Here is a 27,878-nt window from a genome sequence, read left to right on the forward strand (position 1 = left end):
ACAGCTGATAAACACACATAATAATCCACATGACTCCAGTCCAACAATGATCATTTAACTTATGAAGCTGCGCATCTGTAAGAAAAAAACCCGTCATTAAGCCATTTTAACTTTAAACTGTCACATCTGGTGGTCCATAATCCTTAATAACGCTTCCTCCAGTAAAAATGCCCATCCCATACTCTCTTACATCAAAATCCACCAACCTATTTGTTTAGAATTTGGACTTTGCTTGTAAATGATACTTGATCTGTTTACATTTCTCTCCAGATTCAGACCAGATGACTTTTTTACTGAAAAAAGGAATATTATGGATATGAACTTTTTTTTTTTTTAGCCAGAAGCAGCATGTTCGAGTTAATAAAATGTCTTAATAATGGATTTGTTTCTTGCAAACATAAAGATTTTCACTTCACAAGATATTAACTGATGGACTGGAGTCGTGTGGATTACTTGTTGATTATTATGATGTTTCTATCAGCTGTTTGGGCTCTCATTTTGACAGCACCCATTTAATTATTTACATCTAGGATGGCCTGAAGGTGGGTAACTTTAAGCAAATTTTCATTTTTGGTAGATTTATTCCTTTAATGCCAACTTAACTGTCAACTTATTGTATGACAATACGATCTGCTATTATTTTTTATTATCAAATAAATTAATATATATCTTTTCCGTAACAAATAAGTCCTTACTTGAAACTTAATTCCTTACTTATATCTTTTATTTTGTTAACAGAATGTTCCCACACCTGTGAGAAGCAGCACCCACGTCAGCGTCATTGCGTCACGACCTCATTCATCCTCCCGCTGCTGCAAGTAGCTGTTCTAATCTCTCCTGTAGCGTGTCTATCAGCGGAGGTCCTCCTTCTCCTCCTCCCTCCTCCTGCCGCAATCTCTCTCCTCTATCTTTAGCTCTGTACCACACAGGCAGCGGCTTAAGTTGACGCTCCCATCTTTATTCGGGCCGGTTTGTGTCTCTCGGTCGTGTACGTCCATCCGACCCACACAGATGTGGGAATGACACTCCGGAGCTTTTTTTATCTGCTGTCCCGGACTTGAGAAGCGCAGTGAAGGATGTTGTTTTCCCCGAGCCGGAGCGCACGGCGAGCCCGGGCCTCCCTCTTTCTGCCCGGGGTCTTGATCTGCGTAATCCTCGCCGCCGTCGGTGCGAGTATGCCGGGTAAGAGTCTGTTCGTCTGACATATGGTAGTGTCTCAGCAGCTTTTGTGAGCTTTTTATTTATTATAGGCCATTGTATTTAAACATTTATTATTTATTTCATAGCATGTGATGTGAAAACACTATTTAAAGTAGTTCAAATTCTATTTAAATGTTTATGTTTGTGAATTTCTATAGTTTATATATGTGGGTTATTCTTTATTACACTTTAGCAAATGATTTTTGTCAGAACAAATAGAATTTAGACTAATCCGGTTGAACAAGTGGAGAAAAACAAGGAGGAGGAAAGGAAAATGGAATGGAATTTCCTTGTGGCTGTTTTCCTCTCCTATTAAAGTTGTTTAAAACTATTTTAAGTTCAAGGACCCCTTGATGGATATAGAGACTACATACAGTTGAGTATTGCATTAAACTGAGCGTTGCATTTTAGGTCTGGTCTATGGTATCATCATGTATTTGCATGCCTTTAATATGATGCTTACATTGCAGAACCATTAACGTGTTCATTATTGATATAGAGTCTTGTACTTGTACGTTACATTTTAATTGTACTTAATCAAATTTAATGTTGGATGTATGGCGTAACTTTTAAATGAACTTTGGCTTCCTAATTAAGATTAATACTGTATTTGTGAGCATATTTAATTTGTTTTGTTCACAAAAATTAGTTGTAGATCATGCAACAATTGGCAGTTGTCCAACTGTACTACAGTTTTTATATTTTTCCAAATTTTTAGAAATTAGATTTAAAAAAAAAAAAAACAATAATAATTTTTTGAGCATATTATAACTTTTTTCTTCACGTAAGTTAGTTTAAAAAAAAATGAGTATATTTTAGTTTTTTTCTTCATGAAAATTAGTTTTAGATCATGCAACAATGGGCAATTGCCCAACTGTACTAGATTTTTTTAGATTTTTCCAAATTTGTAGAAATTAGATTATTTTTAAATTAATTTTTTGAGCATATTTTAGTTTTTTTCCTCATGAAAATTAGTTTTAGATCATGCAACAATTGGCAATTGCCCAACTGTACCACCGTTTTTAGATTCTTCCAAATTTTTAGAAATTATTATTACTATTTGTTTTTTTAATTAATATTTTGAGCATATTTTTTTCTTCAAAAAATGAGTTTTAGATCATGCAACCATTGGCAATTACCCAAATATATTACAGATTTTAGATTTTTTGAAATTTTTTGAAATTAGATTTAAAAAAAAATTATATTTAATGTTTAAACAATTAGTTCAGCGTCTGGTGACCCATTTGCACTTTATTGGAAATATGACTGAAGGAAGTCTATATATTTTTAACTTTGTTTTATGCTTGTTGAGTCTGTGTCTGACTGATGACCCAAATGTTCGTTGTAATAGTCTAAGAGGTTCATTGTGAGCTGGATTGTGGGATGTGAGTGCAGTAATTATATAGAACATGAGCAGAGATTATCCGTTCAAGCTTCTTTTTCAAACTCCTGTGGGAATGACAGCAGCTGGACATTGGCACAACACTCTCACAATCGCTTTTTCATTGCCACCCATTTGCACAATGTGCACCCCTAGCTCATTCAGTTGCTGGATAAAACTTTATTTGTCATCAGTAAAAATGAAAATAATTATTTATTTATATATATATGCTAATTTTATCCATTCTTTTATACCCGCCATATTGCTGTAAGGGTTTTCAGTGTTCTGTAACATGTCCAGAGGCTGATTAGTCTTTCTTTTTTTTCTCTCTCTTATCTCATCCCCCAGTGCCTAAACATGTTTATGCATGTTTTCCATTGTAAAGTAGATTGTTTGTTGTTCTCTAGTATGTGACTTTTCAAAAGAGCTGCCACATTGAACTCTTCCTTCAGGCTGTTGTTCTGATCACCACAGAATAGCATGTCATATTTCACAGAGAAAGACAGATCTGTTGTTAGAACTGCTACGCAGTCATTTCACAGATGGTGACCAGAGCATGTGATAATCAAGCTTGTTTCATACAGGTGAACAAAGCAACCTGGAGACTGTTTATAAAAAGAACTCCCAAGTGGTCTGTTTGTTTGAGGAGTGAATTTATGACAGTTATCATAATCTCAGTGTTGGGTGGCCTTGTTCTGTCTTTGGGATTTGTTATCCAAAGGAAATCAAGTTCCATTTCCATTTGATGTTTTCACAGTTTTCCAAAGCCTATGAAACAGCATTTAGTTACACTTGGGACAGTCAACAAACAGCTAAAATTATACTGCCAGGTAGCATACAATACCAGTCAAAAGTTTTTAAACAGTAAGATTTTTAATCACCAAGCCTGCATTTATTTGATTCAAAATATGGCAAAAGCAGTAAAATTGTGATATATTTTTAGTATTTAAAGGGATCATTGGATGCTAAGTTCACTTTTACATGTTGTTTGAACATTAATGTGTGTTGTCAGTGCATGTACACATCTACCCTATAATAATAAAAATCCATGCAGTGTTTTTTAATTAATCTGTAAAAATAATATCCCCTTTTTCAAATCGAGCCATTCTCAGATGCCTGTCGTTGTGGCGTCACACCCACAGAGGTGTTGACTGACATGAGCGTTTTACCTCAGATCAGCTGTAACAGTCCGACCTCCATTGTTTTGATGCCGGAGCAGGGATGTAAGTTAGACGAGAATATCTCCGATTGAGCAATTGATGTGTTGTGTTGCTGGATGTAACAATGAACATAGTGGTCGTCATTTACTCCTGACATCTGAGCCGCTGAAGATGCAGTGGATTACGTTTGTTTGTGAAGGGAATGCGCCTCCCGATCTACATATATCCATCTATATTTGCATGAATCATTCATGATCCAGCTTCACTTACAGCAGAAGTGAGTATAAGGGTTTTTTATGAATCTTTGCGATCGCCTTTCCTAATAGTGTGCTAGTTAGCAAGTTTAGCGGCTAAATGCAGCTGAAGTAAACAGGCTCGTCTCTCCACAGAGGGAAGAGAGGGGCGGGGCGAGCAGAGCTCATTTGCATTTAAAGCAGCCTCGACCAGAATGAGATGATTTTTGCAGAGCTCATTTTGACAAGGTAAAGGGTGTTGTTTTACACAACCATTGAGAATTTTTAACCAAAGTATATTATAGACTTTTCATTAAGACCCTAAAGAATCATATTAACTTGTGGAAAATGGACATCGGATGACCCCTTTAAAGTAACTGCTTTCTATATTAGTATAATTTAAAGTAATTTAGTAGTTTATTCCTGTGATTAAAGCAAAGTTTTCAGCATCATTACTCCAGTCCTCAGTATCACATGATCCTTCAGAAATCATTCTAATATGCTTATTTGATGTTCAAGAAACATTTTATTGTTGTTGTTGTAGAGATGCACGATATTGGATTTTTGCCGATATCCGATATGCCGATATTTTTTCATCTCATTTTGGCCGATACCGATACCGATATATATCATTTTATTTGGAAAGTTAGTTTTTAACAATAACTTATTCGTTAGGATTAAATAAATAGTAATGAGTGGTTTACATTCAATCCCTTCTTTTTCATCAGTAGACTAGCATTATTTATGATCTGAATTTTGTAAATTAAGTTCACTTTTGCTATGTTATAAGCCGAACTTCGGATGCTTTCACTTTCGAATTCGCAATCTGAATACAACATTTCAAAACGAAAACAGAAAAGTAGAACTAAACTGGGTGACTGTGAGGGTGCTTTGCGGGACATGAACAGGACATAATTCATTGCTACAATTTCTTAATTCGTTCCTATGATTTATTAATTTATTAATTTGTAAAATGAGGGAATGAATTAATATGTAGTATTAACGAATTGTTAATTTATTCCCACAAAATATTTTATTTCCCACCCGCAATTTATCACAGTAAGAGATACGAAAACATGGATTAAAAGTGAATGACAAGAAAATAAACCTAAGAAATTAAAGGGTGAGACGGTGAGGATTTGGGAAAATAAAAATATTAAGTTATGTCGCAATTCGTGACCAACTGGCAAAACAGTACACTTTTTTTGCACAAGAATACCAACATGTTTACCTTCTCTGGTTTAACAAGCGGTCTTTTACCCTACTCGAAAACCAAATCCTCCGTCCGCCATCGTTTCCAGAATAGTCGCGTCCTTTTTGCCGTTACCACCTGGCTCGTGCTGACACTACAAATACAAACCAGGCTCTACACCCGAAGCGCTCACAACGAAAACTACTCTTCGCGTGATCAGTGAAATCCTGAATATGCCACGGCTTTGTAACTCTGTAACCCGCGCTGTATGGAGCAGTGCGACCACGTCAAATTTTAACTTGCACATTTAAAAAAAATAAATAAATAAAAAATGTGACAGTTTTGATCAGTCTAGAGCTTATGGCTTTAAATGTATTGGCTCGAACGGCATGAATCCAAAAGTATGGTCGCTACTAACATTTGCCTGCTAACCAATTATTTAACTTATAAAGAATGCTTTGTACCTCACTTGTGTCATATTCACGAAAAATGTTTCATATGAGCAACAGTGTGTTTTGCCGTTGCGCCGCCGAAGAAAGAGAATTCACTGACCACGCGCCGTAATTACTTTTTGTTTTAAATGCAGATCATGTCATGTGCAAACACAGCCATTGGGTTTCAAAATACAACAAAGAGCACCATAAAACCATTTAAAATGTGCATTTAGCGATCTAGTGACTGGATATGAAGCAGGCAACAGTAAATTATCCCAAATGGAACAACGGCACGTTTTCTCCTACAGCCACTGCTGCCACTGCACGTGCTATTGCTATGCATCATTCTGTATGTGTATTCTCAGTTTAAATGCAGCGATCCAAAACAGTGTATCTACTCCTCATTCAGTCAAAACTTTGCTTCAAGAATGAGCCACACTGCTGACATGATCTAATCCCTAGCACACCCTTAGCACATGTGAGTTAACATATTCATCTTATCGGCAAAACATATCGGCATAATTTTTCATATCGGGCCGATGCCGATATTTACATTTGAAGTCATTATCGGCCTATTCCGATATCAGTCCGATAATATTGTGCATCCCTATGTTGTTGTTATTATTATTATTGTCAATATTTGTCAAAACAGTTGAGCAAATTTTTTCAGGATTCTTTGATGAATCGAAAAACCTAAACATTAGCATTTATCTGAAATAAAAAAGCTTTTGTAACAATATACACTATACCATTCAAAATCTTGGAGTCAGTATAATTTTTTTATTTATTTATTTATTTTTTTTGGGAAAGAAATTAGTGAAAATAATACGTTCATTTAGCAAGGATGCTTTAAATGGACCGAAAGTGAGCAGAAGAGACTTCTTTAAAAAAATATTAAAAATCTTACTGTTCAAAAACTTTTGACTGGTATTGTAGGTGGTCTCATCAATTATGTTTTAAAACATTTTAACAGTGCTTCAAATAATAATATCTACAAAAAATATGATAGTGTATTTTGTTTATGTTAATATGTTGTTATTTTATTTCATTTTGTATAATAGTCACATTCTCTTTCATAAATGTTTTCACTGTTTGAACATTATCACATTGTGTATTATTTGTATGCTATCATAGCATTTTGAATTAACTTTTATTTTTGTTTTCAGTTTTCATTTTAGTTGTAGTTAGGCATTTTTGTACTTCTTCAAATTATTTATTTAATTTAGTTGTCGAGGCAAAATTTATAGTTTTTCAATTTTTATTTAATATATATTTTTTTAATTTCATTTCAGGTTTATTTTTCTGAAATTGTTTTGTATAGATTTTTATGTATTTATTTATTTTACAGTAAGGCAGGGTATTCAAACAATCATTTTGCTGCAAAGACATTTTCCTTGAAGAAAACGTTCCTGGTTATTCTATACCCGTGGAGTGTATTTTGTCACATTTAAACTTGGCCTATAATCATACAACTCACTCAAAACACGGAAATGTTTTGCCTTCATGTTTAAGGTTTGAGGTACAACAGGGCTTTATCCCGAGCCCGCTTTTATTTTGATTTTTAAGCTCTGTTAATTGCTACCTTTTGAAGCTGCTTTGGCATAATCAAGTGGTAGTGTGGAAAACAGGCCTTTTAGTTTGTGCACAATAGCATACCAATCTAATAAACACTTGAGTTCTTTGTTATACATTCAGACTTGAAATCCAAACCTTAAATTGCCACCTTAACCCTGCTCCTCATAAGCACAGGATAAAAGAGATATAAAAAATAGACCCTGCTTTCTCACAATCTCTTTCCATTACGCTGCAGTTCTCACCACAGCTCACTTCGTAATGCACTTACATAAGAGGTGTTTGGGTAGTGTGAGGTGTCTGAGTGCTGCATTGCTCTCTTCAGAGGTGATGGAGTGGATTGAGAAAAGGTTAGCTGCGTTGCTGTGGTAACCGCAGAATTGGACCCTGCACTTGCAGTCTCAGGGGAACGTGAGGATCTAAGGCTCTACAGAGATCTGGAAGCTGCTTGTTGTTGCCACAATGATGATTTTCAGAGCGCACATTGAGAGCGGCAGCTTATCTTTGCAGCAGATCCCTCAATGAGGCCACGTACTGTATACAAACCCCGCCATGTGAGAACTAAGCAGCTGCGGCCATATTATCTGCCTTTCTTAGACTCAAAATGCGTACTTCTTAAAGGGCACAAACAAACATGGTTTGCATGTTTAAATATGCACTGTAAAATCCAAACACACCCTTGAGTGCTCAGTAACACAGAGCAAACATTCACCTTTAAGTCTTCCCACTTAAGTACACACTTAGGTTGGCACCCTGGTTGTGAAAGGTACTTTTTAAACAGCTGGGACCTACACAAGTTCTTTCTGTACTGTACAGAAGCTTTCTAGATCAAAAGGTTATTATTGCAGGGCTGTTTAATGTCTTAATGTGGCTATTGAAAGATGTGGGCGTAAATCTGGGTTCTAATTTCCTGTGGTCCACTGCACTTCTCTCACTAATGAGGGTGTGTGTCATTCTTGGGTTTTGTTAATGATAATTAGGATCCAAGCCAGGCAGATTAGAAGAGACCCTCAGACGCTTGGTGTAACAAACTCTTTTGTGTTCAGTTTGTGAGAATTTTCCAGGCACATTTGTTGATTTCTGTTGAGTATAACTGTTTAAACGTGTATTTATTAGAGCTGCCCTCAACTAAAGATTTTTTTTCAGGTCAACTAGGTGTCGTTCATTCTATGCATTAGTCGACTATTAGTCGCACGTTTAGTAAACCATATAAATCATAATATTGAGCCTTAAATTGCCTAATAAGCGCTCAAGTGCACTCAAAGAAAGCTTGCCACAGCGCAGCAGCAGATGTAATAACTATGAATGTTTTAGGGAAAAACGGCAAGGAGACTGCATTAACGTTTTAATAATTTATTGATAAACTAGTGCTTTTTTGTTTTCGGCTTAAAGGAGAAGTCCACTTCCAAAACAAAGATTCACATATATTTGTACTCACCCCCTTGTCATCCAAGATGTTCATGTCTTTCTTTCTTTAGTCGTAAAGAAATTGTTTTTAAAGGAAACATTTCTGCATTTTTCTCCATATAATGGACTGATATGGTGCCCTGCTTTTGAAAATGCAGTTTAAATGTGGCTTCAAAAGATCCCAAATTATCTAGCGAAATGATCGGTTATTTTATTTAAAAAATACCATTTAAATACTTTTTAATCTCAAATGCTCGTCTTGCCTTTCTCTCCCTGATCTCTGTGTATTCTGACTCAAGACAGTTAGGGTATGTCGAAAAACTCCAATCGTATTTTCTCCCTCAACTTCAAAAATCGTTTCAAAATCATCCTAAATCGCTGCAGAAGTACCGACCCAGTCTTTGCAAAGTGAACATGCAAAGAAGATCAAACACCTTTGACAAAAAAGGTAAAACAGCGATATAGGATGATTTTGAGGTTGAGAGAGAACATGAGATGGGAGTTTTTCAACATACCCTAACTGTCACGAACCGGAACAAAAACAGTCCAGGCAGAGTAAGACAAGATGAGCACTTGACATTAAAAGGTATATAAATTATATTATTTTTATTAAAATAACCAATCGTTTTGCTAGATAAGACCCTTCTTTCTCGGTTGGGATCGTTTACAACCGCATTTGGGATCGTTTGAAGCCGCATTTAAACTGCATTTTGGAAGTTCAAATCGGGGGCACCATATCAGTCCATTATATGGAGAAAAATGCTGAAATGTTTTCCTCAAAAAACATACTTTCTTTACGACTGAGGAAAGAAAGACATGAACATCTTGGATGACAAGGGGATGAGTACATTATATGTGAATCTTTGTTTTGGAAGTGGACTTCTCCTTTAAGAGGTGAAGTCGGCGACACTGACTTGTCTGACTTGTCTTTGCAGTAGTGGATGCGCCTACATGTTTAAGACAGGTTATATAATCTGAGAATATTTGTTTTCTGTTTGAATTTAAGACAAGTATACACAGAGTTGTAAAGTTCTGCGCTCAAGTTCACAGAGACCGAGACGGCAGAAAAGCGCATCCTGTTTGCTGTCATTATTTTACAAAAGCACAATGTTTCGTTGTCATTCTGAGTGCAAACAAATAAACGTAGAGCCTTTACAGATTCAAAAGATGTATTAATTTAATCTGTATGGTATGTATTAATTTAATCTGTATGGTACTGTATGGTACTGTTAATCTGTATGGTACTGTAATCAGTATTTTAAGTGCAAACCACTGATGTTACATGGACTATTTTAATGATGTCTTTACTACCTTTCTGGCCCTTTCATCTAAAATACATTAATTTGTGTTCTGAAAATGAACGAAGGTCTTCCGGGTTTGGAACGTGGTGAGTAACTAATGACAGAATTTTCATTTCTAGGTGAACTGTCTCTTTAATAGGCTGGTTTTAGTTTCAGTCGCCTGTTTGTATTTGTATGGTTGTTAAACGGTGCTTTCATTTGATCTCTAGTTAGTATCCGTTTGCAGTATATTCATGTCCCTTTTGCTGTACCTAGAAATCCCACAATCAAATATTTTATTGCTGTAGAATTAAAGTATTAAAATGATCCTACAATCAGCCACTATCAGTTACTCTGTGCAAATGAAGAGTGGAAGCCTGCCTGCTCTACTACACTAATTCACTATCACACATATTCATTCAAATTATTAATTTAAAGAATTTAAAGTCCACAGGACACACTATTAGAACTATGGATAATAATAGGACCATCATGTTAGAATGATTTCTGAAGGATCATGTGAGACTGAAGACTGGAGTAATGTCATTTTAAAATATATTAAAACAGAAAACAGAAAAGAAGTTATTTTAAATGTTAAAAATTATTTAAAATATTGCCGTTTTTACTGTATTTTGATTAAATAAATGCAACCTTGGCGAGTGTAAAAGACACTGGACTTGAATGGTAGTGTATAAGCTCAGTTTGATATTGTTTAACAGAATGTGCATTTGCAAAATAGTATGTGTTAGTACCATGTTAAAGTGATAATATTAGATGATAATTTTTGGTACTTTGAGATATACCATAATATTTAAAGGGGCCATGACATGGATTTTTTAATTATTTTAATATGTTCCTTGAGGTTTACTTTAGAGATGCACCGATTGCATTTTTCTTGGCCGGTTCCGATTTCTGATTTCCGTTTTTTTTTTTTTTTTTTTTTTTTTTTTTTTTTTTTTTTTGTGTGACCTCCCGACACCGATTTTGGCCAGTCCCGATTTTCTTTCAAAGAACTATAATTGACAGCATATACAAATCAAAACTATCCTTTTTTTCAATGCAGAAAAAAAAATCTCAAATGCATAAATAATTTTATAAGATTAATATTTTAAATATTTTTTGAACATACAAATAAGAAATGTTGAGAAAAATGCAATACTTTTTAAAAAATGAGACCAAACCACCAGTAGGTGGCAGCAAACATAAACATATGACATATTTTGTCAGCCAAATTGAGCGATAACAGTAATTATTGTGTCTAAAATGAAAGTCACTTAATTTTAACGTATTGTTTATTGAACTACTGTATAAAATCAGTGTCACATTGCAAAAGTGTTGATATTCAGGGAAACGTGCAATGTTGTTTACCTAAATCATATATTATAAATATCATTTTTTTTTGTACTGCAGTATGCATCTATAACTTTCTATGAGTGGTGTTGCACTCATTTATTTTGATTTCTGCACGAGTCGCTCCACATACTCACTCAGGCTGTGCAAGCCTCGTCCGGCACGACACAAATACATTATCAGACGCCGTAAGTGTGACGTCAAAACTAAAAACGTATCTGTATAACATATCCAGTGTAGACAGTGTAGGCAGTGATTGTAATTTCTATTTACATTTAAAGCAACACAACACTCGCATTCAACACATTCGAGTTTCAGCCATTGCATGACTGAGCACTAGTGGGCAGGGCCTATGGTGAGAAGATGACTATTGGTCGATATCTTGCTCTGGAGGTGTGTTTATGCAAATGTTTGAGCCCGGGTGACATCACCTTTGCACCTCAGATCCAAACGAACCGTTTTTGGAGGTTTATAAAGAGAAGGACGTTTTAAGCTATGAAACTTGCAGGATGTTTTAATGGTACAAAGACCTCTTATATGCCTAAAGATCTTTTTGAAATGTAATTTCTCATGTCATTTTCACATTTGGCATTTGAGAGTCCCAGCATGTCTGTGTGAAATTTAACCCAGTTATGGTTACCGTTCCACATGTATTCACATTAGCACCTTGCAACATAGTGGGTGTTAGCCGGACAACGTGGTTTCCATAGCAGCAGAGATTGTAGCCCATTCCCACGAAGTTAATAAGTACCAAGAGTGAGAAAGAACCACATGGAAACAGGTGAGCCCACTGGCTGTGAAGCTAGGAGTGTCTCACAGAATCAACTCTAAATGTCTATTTTCAGATGAAGGATATTGAGTTGAGAATGTAGGTGTGTTTGCTTAAGCACAGTGCTGTGGAAATTAATTATACATCACATCACATGTGCTATTACTGTTTTGAGTGATGAAAACATGTGAAAAAACCCAGAGGCTCAAGCTGTATCCAGATCCTTGAATGTAATCGAAACTTGGCGATGAGGTTGTTTGACTTGGACCAGAAAGCAGCCATCCATAACACTTAGTAACTGCGTAGCAGTGTCCTAAAAAAACACTGTGAACACCTTAGCAAATGTATAGTGCTGTCTAAATACTAACTTTTGCATTTGCATGCATTGCATCTACGGAAAATGTAAGTCTAGGTTGATAACATGACTTTATCTGCAGCATGGGTATCTGCAGTCATGGAGGAGAGCCAAATTAAACAGGCAAAAGAACTGGCACTTAACTTGACTTTAAGTGGAGCAACAGGAAGTCCACACAATGGGAGTTTCCCTTTATCCATCCACACTTTCCTGTTCATGGAATCTCCTGTCACAACTGCTAAATTATTAACCAGCTGAAAAAATTTGATTTACTTTATTGCTTCTTAACAGATTTTTTAAACATTTGTGGTCACATCCTACCTCACAAAGTAAATGGGAACTGTCAATATTGCCACGTACCCGCCTCCCCGTTCCCGTGCTGCAGTTCTGTGCTGATGTTGGCTTCCTTCCCGCTCAGAGCTCGGTTAATGATTTCTGAGCCAGGAGCAGATGGTTAGAAATATTCATTTTTAATCCAGCTTTATGATATGCTGGTCTTTCTTATGTAATCATATGTGCTTTTCCCTGGCTGAGCAAATGATCAGAGATGTTTTGACAAAATCAGTTTTTTCACACCCACCTGGAAAGACCGGAGGTTTTAGTGTTATTTTAGGGAAATTACAGATGTGTTAGGAAACAATAATGTCCCCGTTTCTGTGTTTTCATCCGTCAATGTGTTGCATTATATTCACGTCGCACGATGTAGACAACATAAACTCTGTTTATGTTAATGTGTTGCCTTCTTCCCTGCCATTGTTTCTAATGTGCATGCTTATTACTGCAGGTGCATGTCACATCATTTGTGTATGTCACCATACACATGCACATTTTTGGTAAGAGCAGCTATAGTGCAATAAATGGTATTTACATGCCTGTATATTTAGTGTTTATATGAGGTTAAGTTTAATCGCAATATTGCCAAAATCTCATTATAATCGCTTTAGTAGTGTGCATGTAAATGGACTTAATAGCAAAGAAGAATCCACTTTCTTTTTTTTTCTCGTTTAATTGTGACTAGTGTGATAAGACCAAAATTCTATTCTATAAAATTCAATTCTATAATTAAGTATTAATTAAAGGTCATTTTAAACCATGGTAACAGTTTTGCAATAGGAAAAATTACAAAATTCAACCAAAAATGTTTTGTAGATTACATAACCATGCAGAAATGATGTTTTTATTTTATTTTTATTTTAAGTATTTTAAATAAATGTCAATAGAAAATAAATAACCTACACATTTAATTATTAGATGTTTTTTTAGTATATTTTATTGTTTACATAACCATGTAGTTATTAATATTATTTTATTGAATAATTTTGAAATAGAAACTACCTAATCACATTTCTTTATTTTTTAATTATTTATTTGATTTTTTTTTTTAAATATATATTTTATTGTTTACATAAGCATGTAGTGATGTTTTTATTATTATTATTTTTTAAAAAAAATAATTTTTGAGTAGAAACTACCTAATCACATTTCCTTCATTTATTCATTTATTTATTTATTTATTTATTTTGGAACCAAGTGCAAAGGTCTTTTAACTTCATGTTATGAATACAAAATATTTAAAACAGTAACATCCGAGCATATGGTAGCATATAATAAGAATATTTAAAAACCGTAATAAGCACATATACATAACATAATAGCAGTAGTAGAAGTAAAAACAAATTTGATAATTAATAATCAAAACAATAATTATTAAAGGTAAAATTATGAAAGGTAATTATGAATTGAAATGTGCTATTTACATCTCTGATTTTAAAAGTACAATTTTAACATTTACTATTAGTTTTTATTATTATATTTTAATTTGTATTTTTTGTTATTTATTATTAATTCCTATTAAAAATAACATTTTAATAGTTTATTTGCAAAAAAGATAACTCAGAGTTTTTTTGTACATTTTTATTATGTTATCATGTTTTTATTTTATTTTGTGTTGTTAGCTGTATTTTTTGTAAATTATTTTTACTTAATCACAATAACCCATATACATATATATATATATATGTATGTATATATGTATAGTTTGCTTGAGAAACAACTTTGTGTCCAGTCAGATTCACTGGTTAGTGCTCTTGCCTTTCTACGTGTGCTATACTTGATTGTACACGAGTGGAGTCTCATTTCTGTTAGCTGGTCCTTCAAAGAGTGCAAATATAATTAGAAGTGGTTTGTCAGGTTTGACTTTGATCGGTGTTGTGTCATTGATGTTTTGATGAGCTGAGGTGGACTGGCGATCAAAGCATCTTTTCCAACCAGAAACATTATGGCTTTTGATAAACAGTCAGTGAGCCCTGTTAGCTAAACCAATGGAGTACTACACAAAAGCAGATTTTTTTTTTTGAATTCTAAGTGTTCAAAATATCTTCTTTTGATTAAATGATCGAGTTAAATGATACAGCAGTCAATTAGTTATTTAAAAAGAAGTATGTTTACTGCAGTATAGCTTAAAAACCTGTTGCTTCCAAATTTCTTCTTATTTCCAAGCGCAGCTTGAGCTTGTGATTGATTGTGTAAATTAATGTCCATGACCGGCTGGAGGTGGGCGGCCCAGCGGGGTGTTTAGAGGAATGTGCATCTCTCACATGCACACATACAGTTGCACCTCATTAGTCAGTTAATCTCAGTTCTCATGACTCCTCGTCCAGATTTAAAAGCAATCTGGTGGTGTTTTATGAAGACTAATGAGAGATGATGAGGTCTATGACTGGAGATGAGCAGAAATCAATGCATATCGAGCAGCAACATCTGATAGGGCATCTGATCCATGCGTGGATAAATCCAAACGCCTTGCACTTTGCTTTACCACCAGCATGCATCTGAAGATATTGATTTTTATATGCGGAATGTCATACAAACTTGAATAGGGAGAAACATTTGTTTGTAACATTGATAAGAAATATTTCTTAAACAGGAAATCAGCATATCAGAATGATTTCTGAAGGATCATGTGACACTGAAAACCTGGAGTAAAAATGCTGAAAATTCAGCTTTTCGTAACAGGAATAAATTACAATTTAGAATGTATTGAAATAAAAACTCTTATTTTAAATTGTAAAAATATTTCCCAATATTACCATATTTTTGATCAAATAAATGCAGCTGTGATGAGCATAATTTATTTCATAAATATAAAAAATTGAAAAAGATTCATCAACAATTTTGGTTGCCACTTGATATATACTGCAGAATCAGAAATTCGTTTCTAGTCTGTAAATCTCTTTCAAAATATCTATTAGGAAGCAGAACATACACGTGTTTGTGTTCATTCCTGCCGTGGTGTATGAAAGCATTTGCCTTGGCCAGGCACTTTCATAACAGCTCTTTTAAATAAGTATTGTTGCCTGGAAACACATCATCCTCAAGGAGGCCTGTGAATATAAAAATGTCACTATAAAAATGAAAAGTATCATTGAAGTTTGTCTTACACCATTAGTCCAGTTTCACAGTCCAGTTAAGCTGCAGTCTCCTTTAGGAACAAACCGTCTGGGACAAATTGTGAATTATTGTTTGATGATGCTTCACGCTCATTGAAATTCTTCCGGATGGATTGTGTGTCGTTTGGTTGATACTCGGCTGAGTTCCTGCTGACGTCCGTCAGATGATGTCAGAGTGACGGATAGAGATCCAGTCATCACACAACATTGGAGCACTTATTCTCGGCAGCTGAAAATACATAGACGTTTTGATTCGAGTGCCTCACTAGGGTTCTTGAAGTAAAAATCCTTTTAATTTTCTTAAGGCATAAATTGCTTCTTAGCTTTGACATGTAACTTTTTAAGGAATACTTACCATGGCATGAGCTTCAAATTTAATTTAATTTAATTTAATGTTTTTTATTTTATTTTTATTCCCAAATTCCCAGTGAAGTAGTAAGTGTTTTGTTGACTGTTATTTTATTTTATTTTATTGCCAAATTCCCAGCGAACTAGATTTGTTTTGTTTTATTTTCTTTTATTAAGTTAAGTTAAGTAAGTGTTTTCTTAACTGTTATTTTATTTAATTGTATTGGCAAATTCTCAGTGAAGTAGATTTTATTTTTTTATTTTTTTTTTATTTAACCAAATTCTCAGTGAAGTAGATTTTATTCTATTTTATTTTCAAATTCTCAGTGAAGTATTTAATTTTATTGCCAAATTCCCAGTAAAGTAGATTTTATTTTAGTTTATTTAAGTTAAGTAAGTCAGTGTTTTGTTGACTGTTGTTTTTATTTTATTTTATTGTCAGATTCCCAGTGAAGTAGATTTTTTTTTGTTTTGTTTAGTTTTAATTTATTTTATTTTATTTCATTTTATTACTAAATTCCCAGTGAGGCAGATTTTTTTGTTTTGTTTTATTTTGTTTTGTTTTGTTTTATTTTATTTTAAGTTACTTAAGTTAAGTAAGTCAGTGTTTTGTTGACTGTTGTTTATTTCATTTCATTTTATTACCAAATTCACAGTGAAATAGATTTTTGTTTTATTTTGTTTTGTTTTAATTTATTTTATTTTATTTAAGTTAAGTAAGTCAGTGTTTTGTTGACTGTTGTTTATTTATTTATTTTTTTTATTTTAGTTTGTTTTATTTTCAAATTCCCAGTGAGGTAGATTTTATTTTATTTTATTTTAATTATAAATTCCTAGTAAAGTAAGTGTTTTGTTGACTCAGTGCCACTGCTAATATTTGTAAAGCAAATTGGCTGAATTCCAGTGTAATGGAGAAATACAGTACATTTTAATGACAGCAAAATACATGTGCATTGGATTAATTACATAAATTTATTTCATAATATTTACACACAATTTGCAGAAAAAAAAAGAAAACACAAAACCACCATCCACTGATAAGGCTCACAGAAGACTAAAGCTAAAATAATTTAAAAAAAATAAATAAATAGTAAATAAAATAAACTGACTTATCTCAGATAGTTGACACAACTACATTTCTTATTTTAGTTGAAGTTCTAAATAACTTGAAATGAAAACAAAAACATACAAATGTTAAGAACACAACAAAATGACTAAAAACTAATGTAATATTAAAATAAAAATAAAAAAATGAGCAGAAACTATAATAGTATATCAGTGATACTAAAATTACTTTGATTCACAATGAAACCCAAGTACCGTCATGGCGCACGCACACCTGCTGCTGACCCAGTTTCCTTCTGCACCCCCCGTAGGGAGAATTAGACAGAAAATTGAGGGATTTATGGAGAATAGCAGCTCATATAAAAAAGTATCATTGAAGAGAAGGAGATGAGATCATGATTGCGTCTGTGGACCGATTTAAGTCATTCGAGCGTGTTTGTACCAATGACAGATTTTGGAGTCTCTCGAGCGATTGAGAGTCAGTCAAGGATATGAGGCAGACTGAACTGAATAGCATTGATGTCATTGGGTACTTCAGTTAACGTTACCATTGAATGTTTTCAAGGAATTTGAAGGTTCAATACAAGTTAAGCTCTATCAAAAGCATCTGCGGGATGCTTTTACGTCATATCCCTAGGTTCTGTCCTTGAATGTGTGATGCGAATGTTTCCAAGTTTTGCACAGTATGATTTTTAATGTTTTTTTTGTATAGAAGTCTGTTCTGTACCAAGCCTGCATTATTTTGATCCAAAGTACAGCAAAAACAATAAAATATAGAAATATTTTTAGTATTTAAAATAACCCTTTTCTCTTTAAATGTAGTTTCGATTGTAATTTATTTCTGTAAGAAGTTAAAACTTTTATTTAGCAAAGATTGATCAAAAATGATAAAAGATTTCCGTTTTAGATAAATGCTGTTCTTTTGAACTTTCTAATAGTAAAAATATTTCAAAATTGTACTGTTTTTGCTGTGCTTTAGATCAAATAAATGCAGGTTTGGTGAGCAGAAGAGACTTCCTTTTTAAAAACAACCATTAAAAATCCTACTGTTCAAAAACTTTTGACTGGTAGTGTATACAGGTTTTTTGTGTTTGTTTTTCACCATGAGCTTCCATACATGTTGTTAAGCAATGAAAATTTTATGTTATTTTATTTTATTTTATTTTTTATTTCTCAGTGAAGTAGATTGTTTTTTTTGTTTTTTTTATTGCCAGTGTGTACACTAGTTTTTTTTTTTTGGATGAAGTATCTTGTGTTCACCAAGGCTGAATGTATTTGATTGTTCTATATTAATGTATTTTAAAATTTAATTTATAATTTTTTAATATGAAAATGAAAATGGTTGTGCTAATTTATATTTTTGTGGGGAAAAAAAAATAATAATAAAAAAAAAAAATATATATATATATATATATATATATATATATATATAATTATTATTATTATGAATATATATTATTATTTTTTTATTATTATTATTATTTTTTTTTTATTCAGGATTCTTTGGTAAACAGAAAAGTGAAAATGTGAGATAAAATGTCTCTTAATTGTTCAATAAAAATAATAAATTAAATAATTTAATTAAATAATAATTTAATTAAAATAAAAATTTAATTAAATAATAAATAAAAAATAATAAAGTATTATTTCGGAGGTAAACAATGGATGTCAAAAGCTTGTCCTGAACAACGTTTCTTTTAATTTTAAAGACTTGTTTTTGTTCTATACATAATATGCAAATAAACATCATTTCTGAGTATTTTATTTAACATTTAGTGATATAAATGTTCCCCTTTTTCCTCATAGTGTATTTTTATCTTCGTCATAATTTGGGGGGAAAGTCAACATTATTATAACTTTTTAAAGGGACATAATATTCTCTACCTGTGGAAACAACAACACCATTAAAAAACATTACAGCTGACTAAATGCTGGTGTGGCTTCAGAGGAAATTATGACTTTTAATGAACAACATTTCCTTCACCTGCCATTAACACCTGCTGCACTACTGCATAATGATTTTAATGCATATTAATATTCAAACACATGACATGTGACATGCTCCAGGGCACTAGAAGAGTCAGCCTGTACATGGAAATATAATTCGAGTATGTTTTTTATATATTTTCAGCAAGCAAGTGTCCTGATCACATAGAATGTGCCAGTAAGGGGCGGCACTTCTGCACGCCTGGCTCCTCCCACTGTGGCCCCTGCCTCTCCCCACTGGTGGAAGACGAAGAAGGACATTGTGTTGTTCACAGGACAACCCCTCACCACCACCACCACCACGGTACGAAGGCTTTCACACACCCACCCTACCCACCTTCTGGCGACTGTGTCACGATTTATTTAGCACCTATTGTCTAATCTGGCCTTTGCTTTGATGCTTCAACAAACTGTGAGTCAGGCAACACACAGCCGTCTTCTCAAGCCAAATGCTGTGCATTCATTAACCAAACCCTCGGCCTGTGACTAATGCCGTCGTGAAAGAGGAGATGATGTTGATGGTTCAGACCACAGATCCTCCCATCATCTGGCCTGTGCTTCTGCTCTCGTCTCTCTCCTCTCTCACAGTTTCTATTGGTTTTGCAGTGAGCATAACGCTTAATCTCTCTCTCTCCTCGTGTGGCAGAGGCACATGACTGAATTTAATCAGATGGATTGGAAGCGCGCACACGTGTGTCTGTGTGTGGCCTTGGCTTTAATGTAATTCCATGTGAGCGCTGCTCTAGCAGAAAGAATAGCGATCTTTTTTTGAATCTATTGCAATAGTGCAATCATAGGTAGAGTTTAGTTTTTGTTGTTTTTATTTATATACAGTTGAGGTCAAACGTTTACATACATTTTGCAGAATCTGCAAAATATTAATTATTTTACCAAAATAAGAGGGATCATACAAAATGCATGTTATTTTTTATTTAGTACTGACCTGAATAAGATATTGTACATAAAAGGTGTTTACATACAGCCCACAAGAGAAGATAATTTATAAAAATGTATAAATTTATAAAAGATTTATAAAAATGCCTGTTCAAAAGTTTACATGCACTTGGTTCTTAATACTGCGTTGTTACTTGAATTATTTTTTTAATTTTTAATTTTTTTTTTAGTGATAGTTGTTCTTGAGTCCTCTATTTGTCCTGAACAGTTAAACTGCCTGCTGTTCTTCAGAAAAATCCTTCAGGTCCCACATTTTTTTTTTTTTTTTTTTTTCAGAAAAATCCTTTAGGTCTCACAAATTTGGTTTTTCAGCATTTTTGTGTATTTGAACCCTTTCCAACAACGACTGTATGATTTTTAGATCCTTCTTTTCACACTGAGGACAACTGAGGGACTCATATGCAACTATTACAGAAGGCTCAAATGCTCACTGATGCTTCAGAAGGAAAAAACATGCATTAAGAGCTGGGGGTGAAAACTTTTGAATCTGAAGGTCAGGGTAAATGCAACTTATTTTTGTCTTCTGGGAAGATGTAAGTGTCTTCTGTAGCTTCTGAAGGGCAGAACTAAATGAAAAAAAAATATTATACTGAGGCAAAATAAGAAAAGTGTACATATCTTCATTCTGTTCAAAAGTTTTCACCCTCCGGCTCTTAATGCATGGTTTTTCCTTCTGGAGCATCAGTGAGTGTTTCAACCTTCTGTAATAGTTGCATATGAGTCCCTCAGTTGTCCTCAATGTGAAAAGATGGATCTCAAATTCAAAGTCGCCGTTGGAAAGGGTTCAATTACACAAAAATGCTGAAAAACCAAAGAATTTGTGGGACCTGAAGGATTTTTATAAAAGAACAGCAGGCAGTTTAACTGTTCAGGACAAACAAGGGATGAACAACTATCACTAAACGAAAAATATGCTGTGGATCATTCAGGTAAAAAAAAATCAAGTGTATGTAAACTTTTGAACGGGGTCATTTTTAAAAAATTCAATAGTTATTTTGTCTTGTGGACTATTTGTAAACATATTTTATGTGACATATCTTATTCAGGTCAGTACTAAATAAAAAAACAAACATGCATTTTGTAATAATTAACCATAAGGTGTGTGCAAACTTTTGACCTCAACTGTATATAAGCTGAAGTCATGCACAAAAGGATTTGCTATTTAAAAACCATAAACTTGCAGCATAACAGCATAGCTTTTCATTTGTCAGGTTATAAATAGTCGAGTACAAATAGTTCTTTTAGTTGCCAAAAATATCTTCAAAAACAAAAGCGTATGAATGTTTTTAGTGTTTAGCAGTGCTTTTTACTTTATTAAACAGCCTATTCTATATTCTAGTTTAACCTTGACTTTGAGAGCAGTTCAATCTATTAGACCATCACCTCTGGGCTTTTGAAATGCTTTACAGAGACGTCTTAAAGATTCAAAGTGCACAATTAAAGCGATAATGAATGTTAGACCAAGGTGGAACCTGCTGTTTAAGAGTTTACAGATCAAACAGTCCTGCATCACGAGTCTCTTTGCTTTAATATTGTTATGAGTGAACAACACTGGGTGTTTTAGAGTTTTAAAGAACAGTAAACGTTCATTTGGGTTTTTATACTCCAATGAATGTATTGGAAATCCTGATTTTTTTTAATATTTTTTTCCTGCCCTTGAATTTAGGCCACATTGACAAGGTATTTAACAGCCATCGGCTAAACCAGTGTCTGTGACTAATCATCATCCTCCTATGTAGGTCAGCAGACGCATTTTTGCGGCACTGATTGGACAGAAAGAGACAGACAACAGAGAACAGGACAGCAGTCAATAAACACCTGCCTGATTTGAACTCTTACATGACTGTGTTAATTATCATTTTGACGGATTGACTGTCTGTTAGCGCTATTTTGGTGTTTATTTGCATTTCAGTAAATCACACATCATAATTGTAGTTTATTTTTATTTGGTTGTATTGATGTGTCATCACTACATGTTTTTTGTTTTTATTTGAGCACTCAATTCTGTCAGAAACACCTGATAATCACTGACCAGTGCACTTGGTGAAGTCACCACTAGATGGCAGCATAACTGTGTACAAAACTAGCTTATACACTGCCTGTTGGTTTCACATGCCTGTTAAAGCTGCCTGATCTGGCAAGTTATAGAAAGCTGCATGATATACTGACAAAACTCAAGGAGTCAGAGAAATTAGTGTGTCCCAAATTATAATATGCTGAAAACAGCCAAGATTATATACTCTTTCAGGAGGATTTTTAAAGTATGCCTGCATTTTTTTTGGTTAATATGCTCACGTTACATGCATATTCAAACAGTAAATGGTCTGGGGTATAAAAGTACAATTTTCTGAGAGCATAAAAGGTCTTAATATTGCTATTCTGAAAAACAAAATTAGTGTACAAACAATTTTCACTCAGACATTGCTAGTCAGTTTCACAGTTACACAAAAAGAGCAAGCAACACATTGAGTTAAACATGAAATTTTGAAGTAGCAGGACTGAAATAGTATCTGTATCCTGTAACACGTACTTCAATAATCTTCAAAAATTAAATTCATAATAGTTAGAATAATAATGGTTAAAAGGAACCTTGGGTATTAGGACTTGTATGGCTTAATATAATGTAAATGATGTCTCTTACTGAAAAATGTATTAGAAAACCCATGAAAGATTTATTTAAAAGACATTATTTTAAAAAATCCACGTCGTTTTATACAGTTTTATATATTTTGGACTATGGGAGGCGCCATTATTTCAATGATGTCATATGGTTTCACTCTGTGAGCTACTGGAGCTAGCTGTTACTATTTTTACCACAGCACAGCTCTGAATATAAAATACTGATATGATGCCACATTGTGTGGCTTTTGGATGTAATTTTCAGTCAGAGGGCAACAAGAGAAGCGATGTAAGTCTTCATTGCTTTCCTAGTTATAAGCAGTGATGGGAATAACGGCGTTATTTTTTCAGTAACGAGTAATCAAACGAATTACTGTTTCCTACGTTACAACGCCGTTACCATTACTGCCAATAAAATACGGCGTTACTATCATTTATTATAATATTATTAGAATTTTATTTTTCAGTTCATCTGAATGGATGCGCAGCGTACCTGTATTTGACGAGCTGTAAACTCTAGTGTGAAGGCACACGACTAACCGTCACTTTGTCTCACACACCCAAAGAAACATACAGAGCGACAGAGTCTTATACCATGCAGAATTGACGCGCTACGTGTAAACGATATTCTTCGTTGTATTTCCCTCTCAAAACAACAGAGCTCCTTTGGAATACTTTAGCTTTTAAGAACTGCTGGTTTCTCCGGTAGTAGGCGGAACTAATGTGCAAACAGCAATGTCATTGGCTGGCGCTCACCTATTATCGTCCCTGTTTTGATTACAGCAAATCAGTTAGAGCGAACGCTTAGTGTGTTTAATATTGTTATTAATAGTAGAATTCGTGGTAGTAAAAAGATGTTCATAGAAACACTAAATTACAAACAATATCACCACCAGTCCTAAGTTCAGTCAACATGACAAACATGCATTCATACATGCTAATTCTAATTACTAAAGTTCTAATGGCTAAAGTTGAATGCTAGTTATATCAGATATTTAATATTAGTCTGGTGAGTAAACTAAAAATGTAATTAATTTCATTAAAATTTCATTCATTTAACATATTTAATATTGGGGTCATCCAAGTTATTTAATATATTTAAATTTTTTTTTTAAAGACACAATAGTTACTTTCCCTGGTAATTAGTTACTTTTATAATGATGTAACTCTGTTACTAACTCAGTTACTATTTATGAGAAGTAACTAGTAACTATAACTAATTACTTTTTAAAGTAACATTACCAACACTGGTTATAAGAAGAGTAGAAAAAAATCGGAAGATGCCTGTGGATGAATTAAAAGACATGCGTCTTTGTTCTCTTCACTTTAGCCTTGATGCCTTTGAGGTGCCATCCTGACAGGATGTAAACATGCCAACGCTTGTCATGACGCCGCAGCCACTAAAGGAGTTTCTCAGCACAGATTTCACTCGATATCCGGGGGCGTTTAGACTCCTTGTGGGCAAGAATCGATTGTATCGCATTTGGTTTAAAGGGGTCATGTTCTTTGAACATTGTGTTGGCTGTGGATGTACAAATCTACCCTGTAATGATAAAAATCCATGCAGTGGTTTTTAATTAATGTGTAAAAATAATATCCACTTTTTCAAATCGAACCATTCTCAGATGCCTGTCGGTGCGGTGTCACACCAACAGAGGCCGCTCCCACGATAGTTGATTGACATGAGCTCTTACCTCAGACCTTTCGATGCCGGAGCAGGAATGGAAGTTAGACAAGCATATGTCCAATTGAGTTGTTGTGTTGCTGGATGTAATAATGAACATAGTGGTCGTTATTTACTCCTAATATCTGAGCCGCTGAAGATGCAGTGGATTACGTTTGTTTGTGAAGGGAATGCGCCTCCCGATCTACATAAATGCGTCTATGTTCGCGCTAATTATTCGTGATCCAGCTTCACTTACAGCAGAAGTGAGTATAAGGGTAAAAAGGAACAATCCATCAGAATAGGATGATTTTTGCAGAGCTCATTTTGACAAGGTAAAAAGGGTGTTGTTTTACACTACAATTGAGAATTTTTAACCAAAGTATATTATAGACTTTTCATTAAGACTCTAAAGAATCATATCAACTTGTGGAAAATGGACATCCGATGACCCCTTTAAGCCTACGTGTATATCCAACTATAAGCTCTTTCAGTAGCTGTGGTCATTGTATCAGCATCTTATTTTTCTAAGTTGTGTTGTGGTAAAAATAGCAACAGGTAGCGCCTGTGCCTTGCCGAGTGCAACCATTTGACATCACTGAAATAATGGTGTCCCCCATAGTCCAAAATATGTCTAAAATGATGTGTTTTTTTATAAATAACCTAAATATTTCATGGGTTTTCTACTTTACGTTTCAGCAACAGACAGCGCCTGGTGAGTCAAACTTTATTAAATTGTTAATTCAGTTGCTTGTACGTCAGGTTTAGTCAGGCTGGACTGTTTGTGAACACCATCTTTATGTGTAAACCACAGATTTACAGGTCCACTTATCCCCTCAAAACAAGTACAGATGGTTTGACCTGCCTCCTTTGACACCTGCTGTGGTGTGTGGGGGTGCTCGGACAGCGATATGTGCTGTTCTATCACATCAGTCTTGTTCCAGGAGGCAGATGGCCGGTCTTCTGTAGACTAAACACAAAACGTCATGACAGTAAACTTTCTGTTTTCTAGTAGCTCCGGTCTGTCAGCACTTTATGATACAGTGCTGAGGAAAGTTTGATATTTATATGTGCATGAAGTTTCAGTATGGAAATGTCAGCTTTTTTTAGCACCTTTTTGCAGACACAAGCTTTGTACCATATGCAACACCTCACCACGCAGTTCCGTGGCTGTTAGCTTTATCCAGCCGACCTTTGTCAAACCATAAATGTCTTTACCATTACTTTTGATCAATTTAAAGCATCATTACTAAATAAAATGATTAATTTCTATAAATTTTTTTACCCAAAAAATAATTACAATTTTGACTCCAAGCTTTTGAATGGTATGGTGTATAATTTTACAGAAGCTTTTTATTTCAGATAAATTCTGATCTTTGGATCTTTCCATTCATCAAAAAATGTACTCAACTGTTTTTAATATTGATAATAATAATAATAATAATAATAAATGTTTCTTGAACAGCAAATCAGCATATTAAAATGATTTCTAAAGGATCATGTGACACTGAAGACTGGAGTAATAATGTTGAAAATGTAGCTTTGATCACAGGAATAATATACATTTTAAAATATATTCAAATAAAAATTATTTTAAATAGTGAAAATATTTCACAATATTACTGCTTCTGCTGTATTTAGCATCAAATAAATCAGGCTTGGTGAGCAGAAGAGACAAACATTAAAAAAAAACATTAAAAATCTCACTGTTCAAAAACTTTTAACTGGTAGTGTAAAATTAACCAGTTAATATAATGAATATTGATAGTGTGTTCATTATTATTTTATTTCATTAAATTAACCAACCAGGGTTGGATGTTGTTTTTATATATTTATATATATATATATATATATATATATATATATATATATATATATATATATATATATATATATAAAAATAGTAAGCATATTAATCTCAGTTAATATTAATTGCAACATTTACTATTACATTATTAAAACTAAAAGTGTATCTGTTAATAATTATTAATGGACCTGATCAACTGGGGTTAGTTATTGTAATTTAATATTAATATTTATAACATAATATTTTTATTATTATTTAAAATGAAGTAATGAATATTTATAGTTTATTCAGTATTATTCTGCTGATATAATTAACTACCTAGGGCTGGTTGATGCAGTTATATATTCTGTATTATTTTTTTGATTAATTGTTTACAGTTAACCATCTATGGCTGGATGATATTACAACTTTTACCATATGGTATTTTGTGACTGTATCCTTTACTAACCAGTGCTGGATTATTTAATTCATATTAAGAAATATTCAATATAATTTTGTTACCATTATAAAATAATAAATAAAGTTATTATATTGGTGTTTTTTTTATTTAAACAATGCTGTTGAGTATAGGAGCAGTAATACAAAATTACTCTTAATATTGTCGTCTTTTAAATTGATTTATTCAAGATAAGTGATAACAGAGTTTTGATTCCTTTCTGTGAATCAGTACTTTCTCACAATTCTTTCCAATTTGAATGCTCTTAGTTTGTTGAGTTTCGGTGTGTGAGAGCTAATGAGTGATCACACACCCCCTCTCATTGGCCACACACACTCAGGCTGGTTGTCAAGAGGGACGATCTTATATAGTCTTGGAATGCAGCTTACTGTCTGGCCAAGCGTACCATTAAACCATGTGCTGCCTTTGTTTTCCCTTTAGAGCGTGTCAAACAAACAACACTCTGGCACACTCTCACTCTCAGGACACACACAGCCCACTCATCACACTTCTCATAGATTATGTATATATGAATATTTACAAAGTTTCATAATATACTCCCAATGCAATTGAGTCTAAACTAAGTTTGGAATAAAGTACTGAAAAAATATGTGGTCTTATTTTTTGTGATATTTTTACCATTTCACATTCTACTGTATCTTTATCTCCACAGGTGTTTCCACAGCCTCTCGTCCCGACGTTGATGAAGAAATCGACTTTCTGTCCTCTGTCATTAATAAGCAGCAAATATCAGAAGTCAAACCAGGTTTGAACTATCTGTTCTTAAAATCTGTGTGGTTATGGTTAGAGAGGTGGTGAAGCGTTTATATTGGTAATGATTCATAGCAAACCCTTCTAAACTTCACACCTCACTCGCTCTTGGCTATGTGTGAAGTTTCTGTTTAAACGCAGTGTGCTTTGTCAGTGTGAAAAATAACGGTACCTTTGAATAGCAGAAGCCATTGGCGCTTAGTTAACAGAAACTGCAAACAAAAATGTAGAAAAATAACAGTCCTACATCATATTTGTTGAACAAAATCCAGTACTTGTTTCTTACTACACATTAGGGGTGTAAGACAATATCGATACACGTGTGTATTGCGATATTTTGTTTGGCAATACTGTATCGATTCTCAAAAACATTAAAAAAAAAAAAATAATCATACAAGATTTATGACAGTTGCTTCGTTTTGAGCGTATATCCTGACCGCTAGATTG

General features: G+C 33.7%; 1 protein-coding gene across 2 annotated transcripts in view; it reads left to right on the plus strand.

Annotated features, from left to right (window-relative positions):
* The first annotated feature begins 782 nt into the window (after positions 1-782).
* npdc1a (neural proliferation, differentiation and control, 1a) overlaps positions 783-27,878 on the plus strand; it is a 33,126-nt gene continuing 6,030 nt past the window's right edge. The window contains exons 1-3 of one of the 2 annotated variants that reach the window (XM_051092245.1): positions 783-1,182; positions 19,327-19,485; positions 27,334-27,426. In XM_051092245.1, coding sequence (XP_050948202.1) covers positions 1,077-1,182; positions 19,327-19,485; positions 27,334-27,426 — 358 coding nt within the window. In that variant the 5' untranslated portion in view covers positions 783-1,076. The remainder of the gene's footprint in view (positions 1,183-19,326; positions 19,486-27,333; positions 27,427-27,878) is intronic. The other variant, XM_051092244.1, reaches the window with a different exon arrangement.

Source organism: Labeo rohita, chromosome 21, assembly GCF_022985175.1.
Source record: "Labeo rohita strain BAU-BD-2019 chromosome 21, IGBB_LRoh.1.0, whole genome shotgun sequence".
NCBI lineage: Eukaryota > Metazoa > Chordata > Actinopteri > Cypriniformes > Cyprinidae > Labeo > Labeo rohita.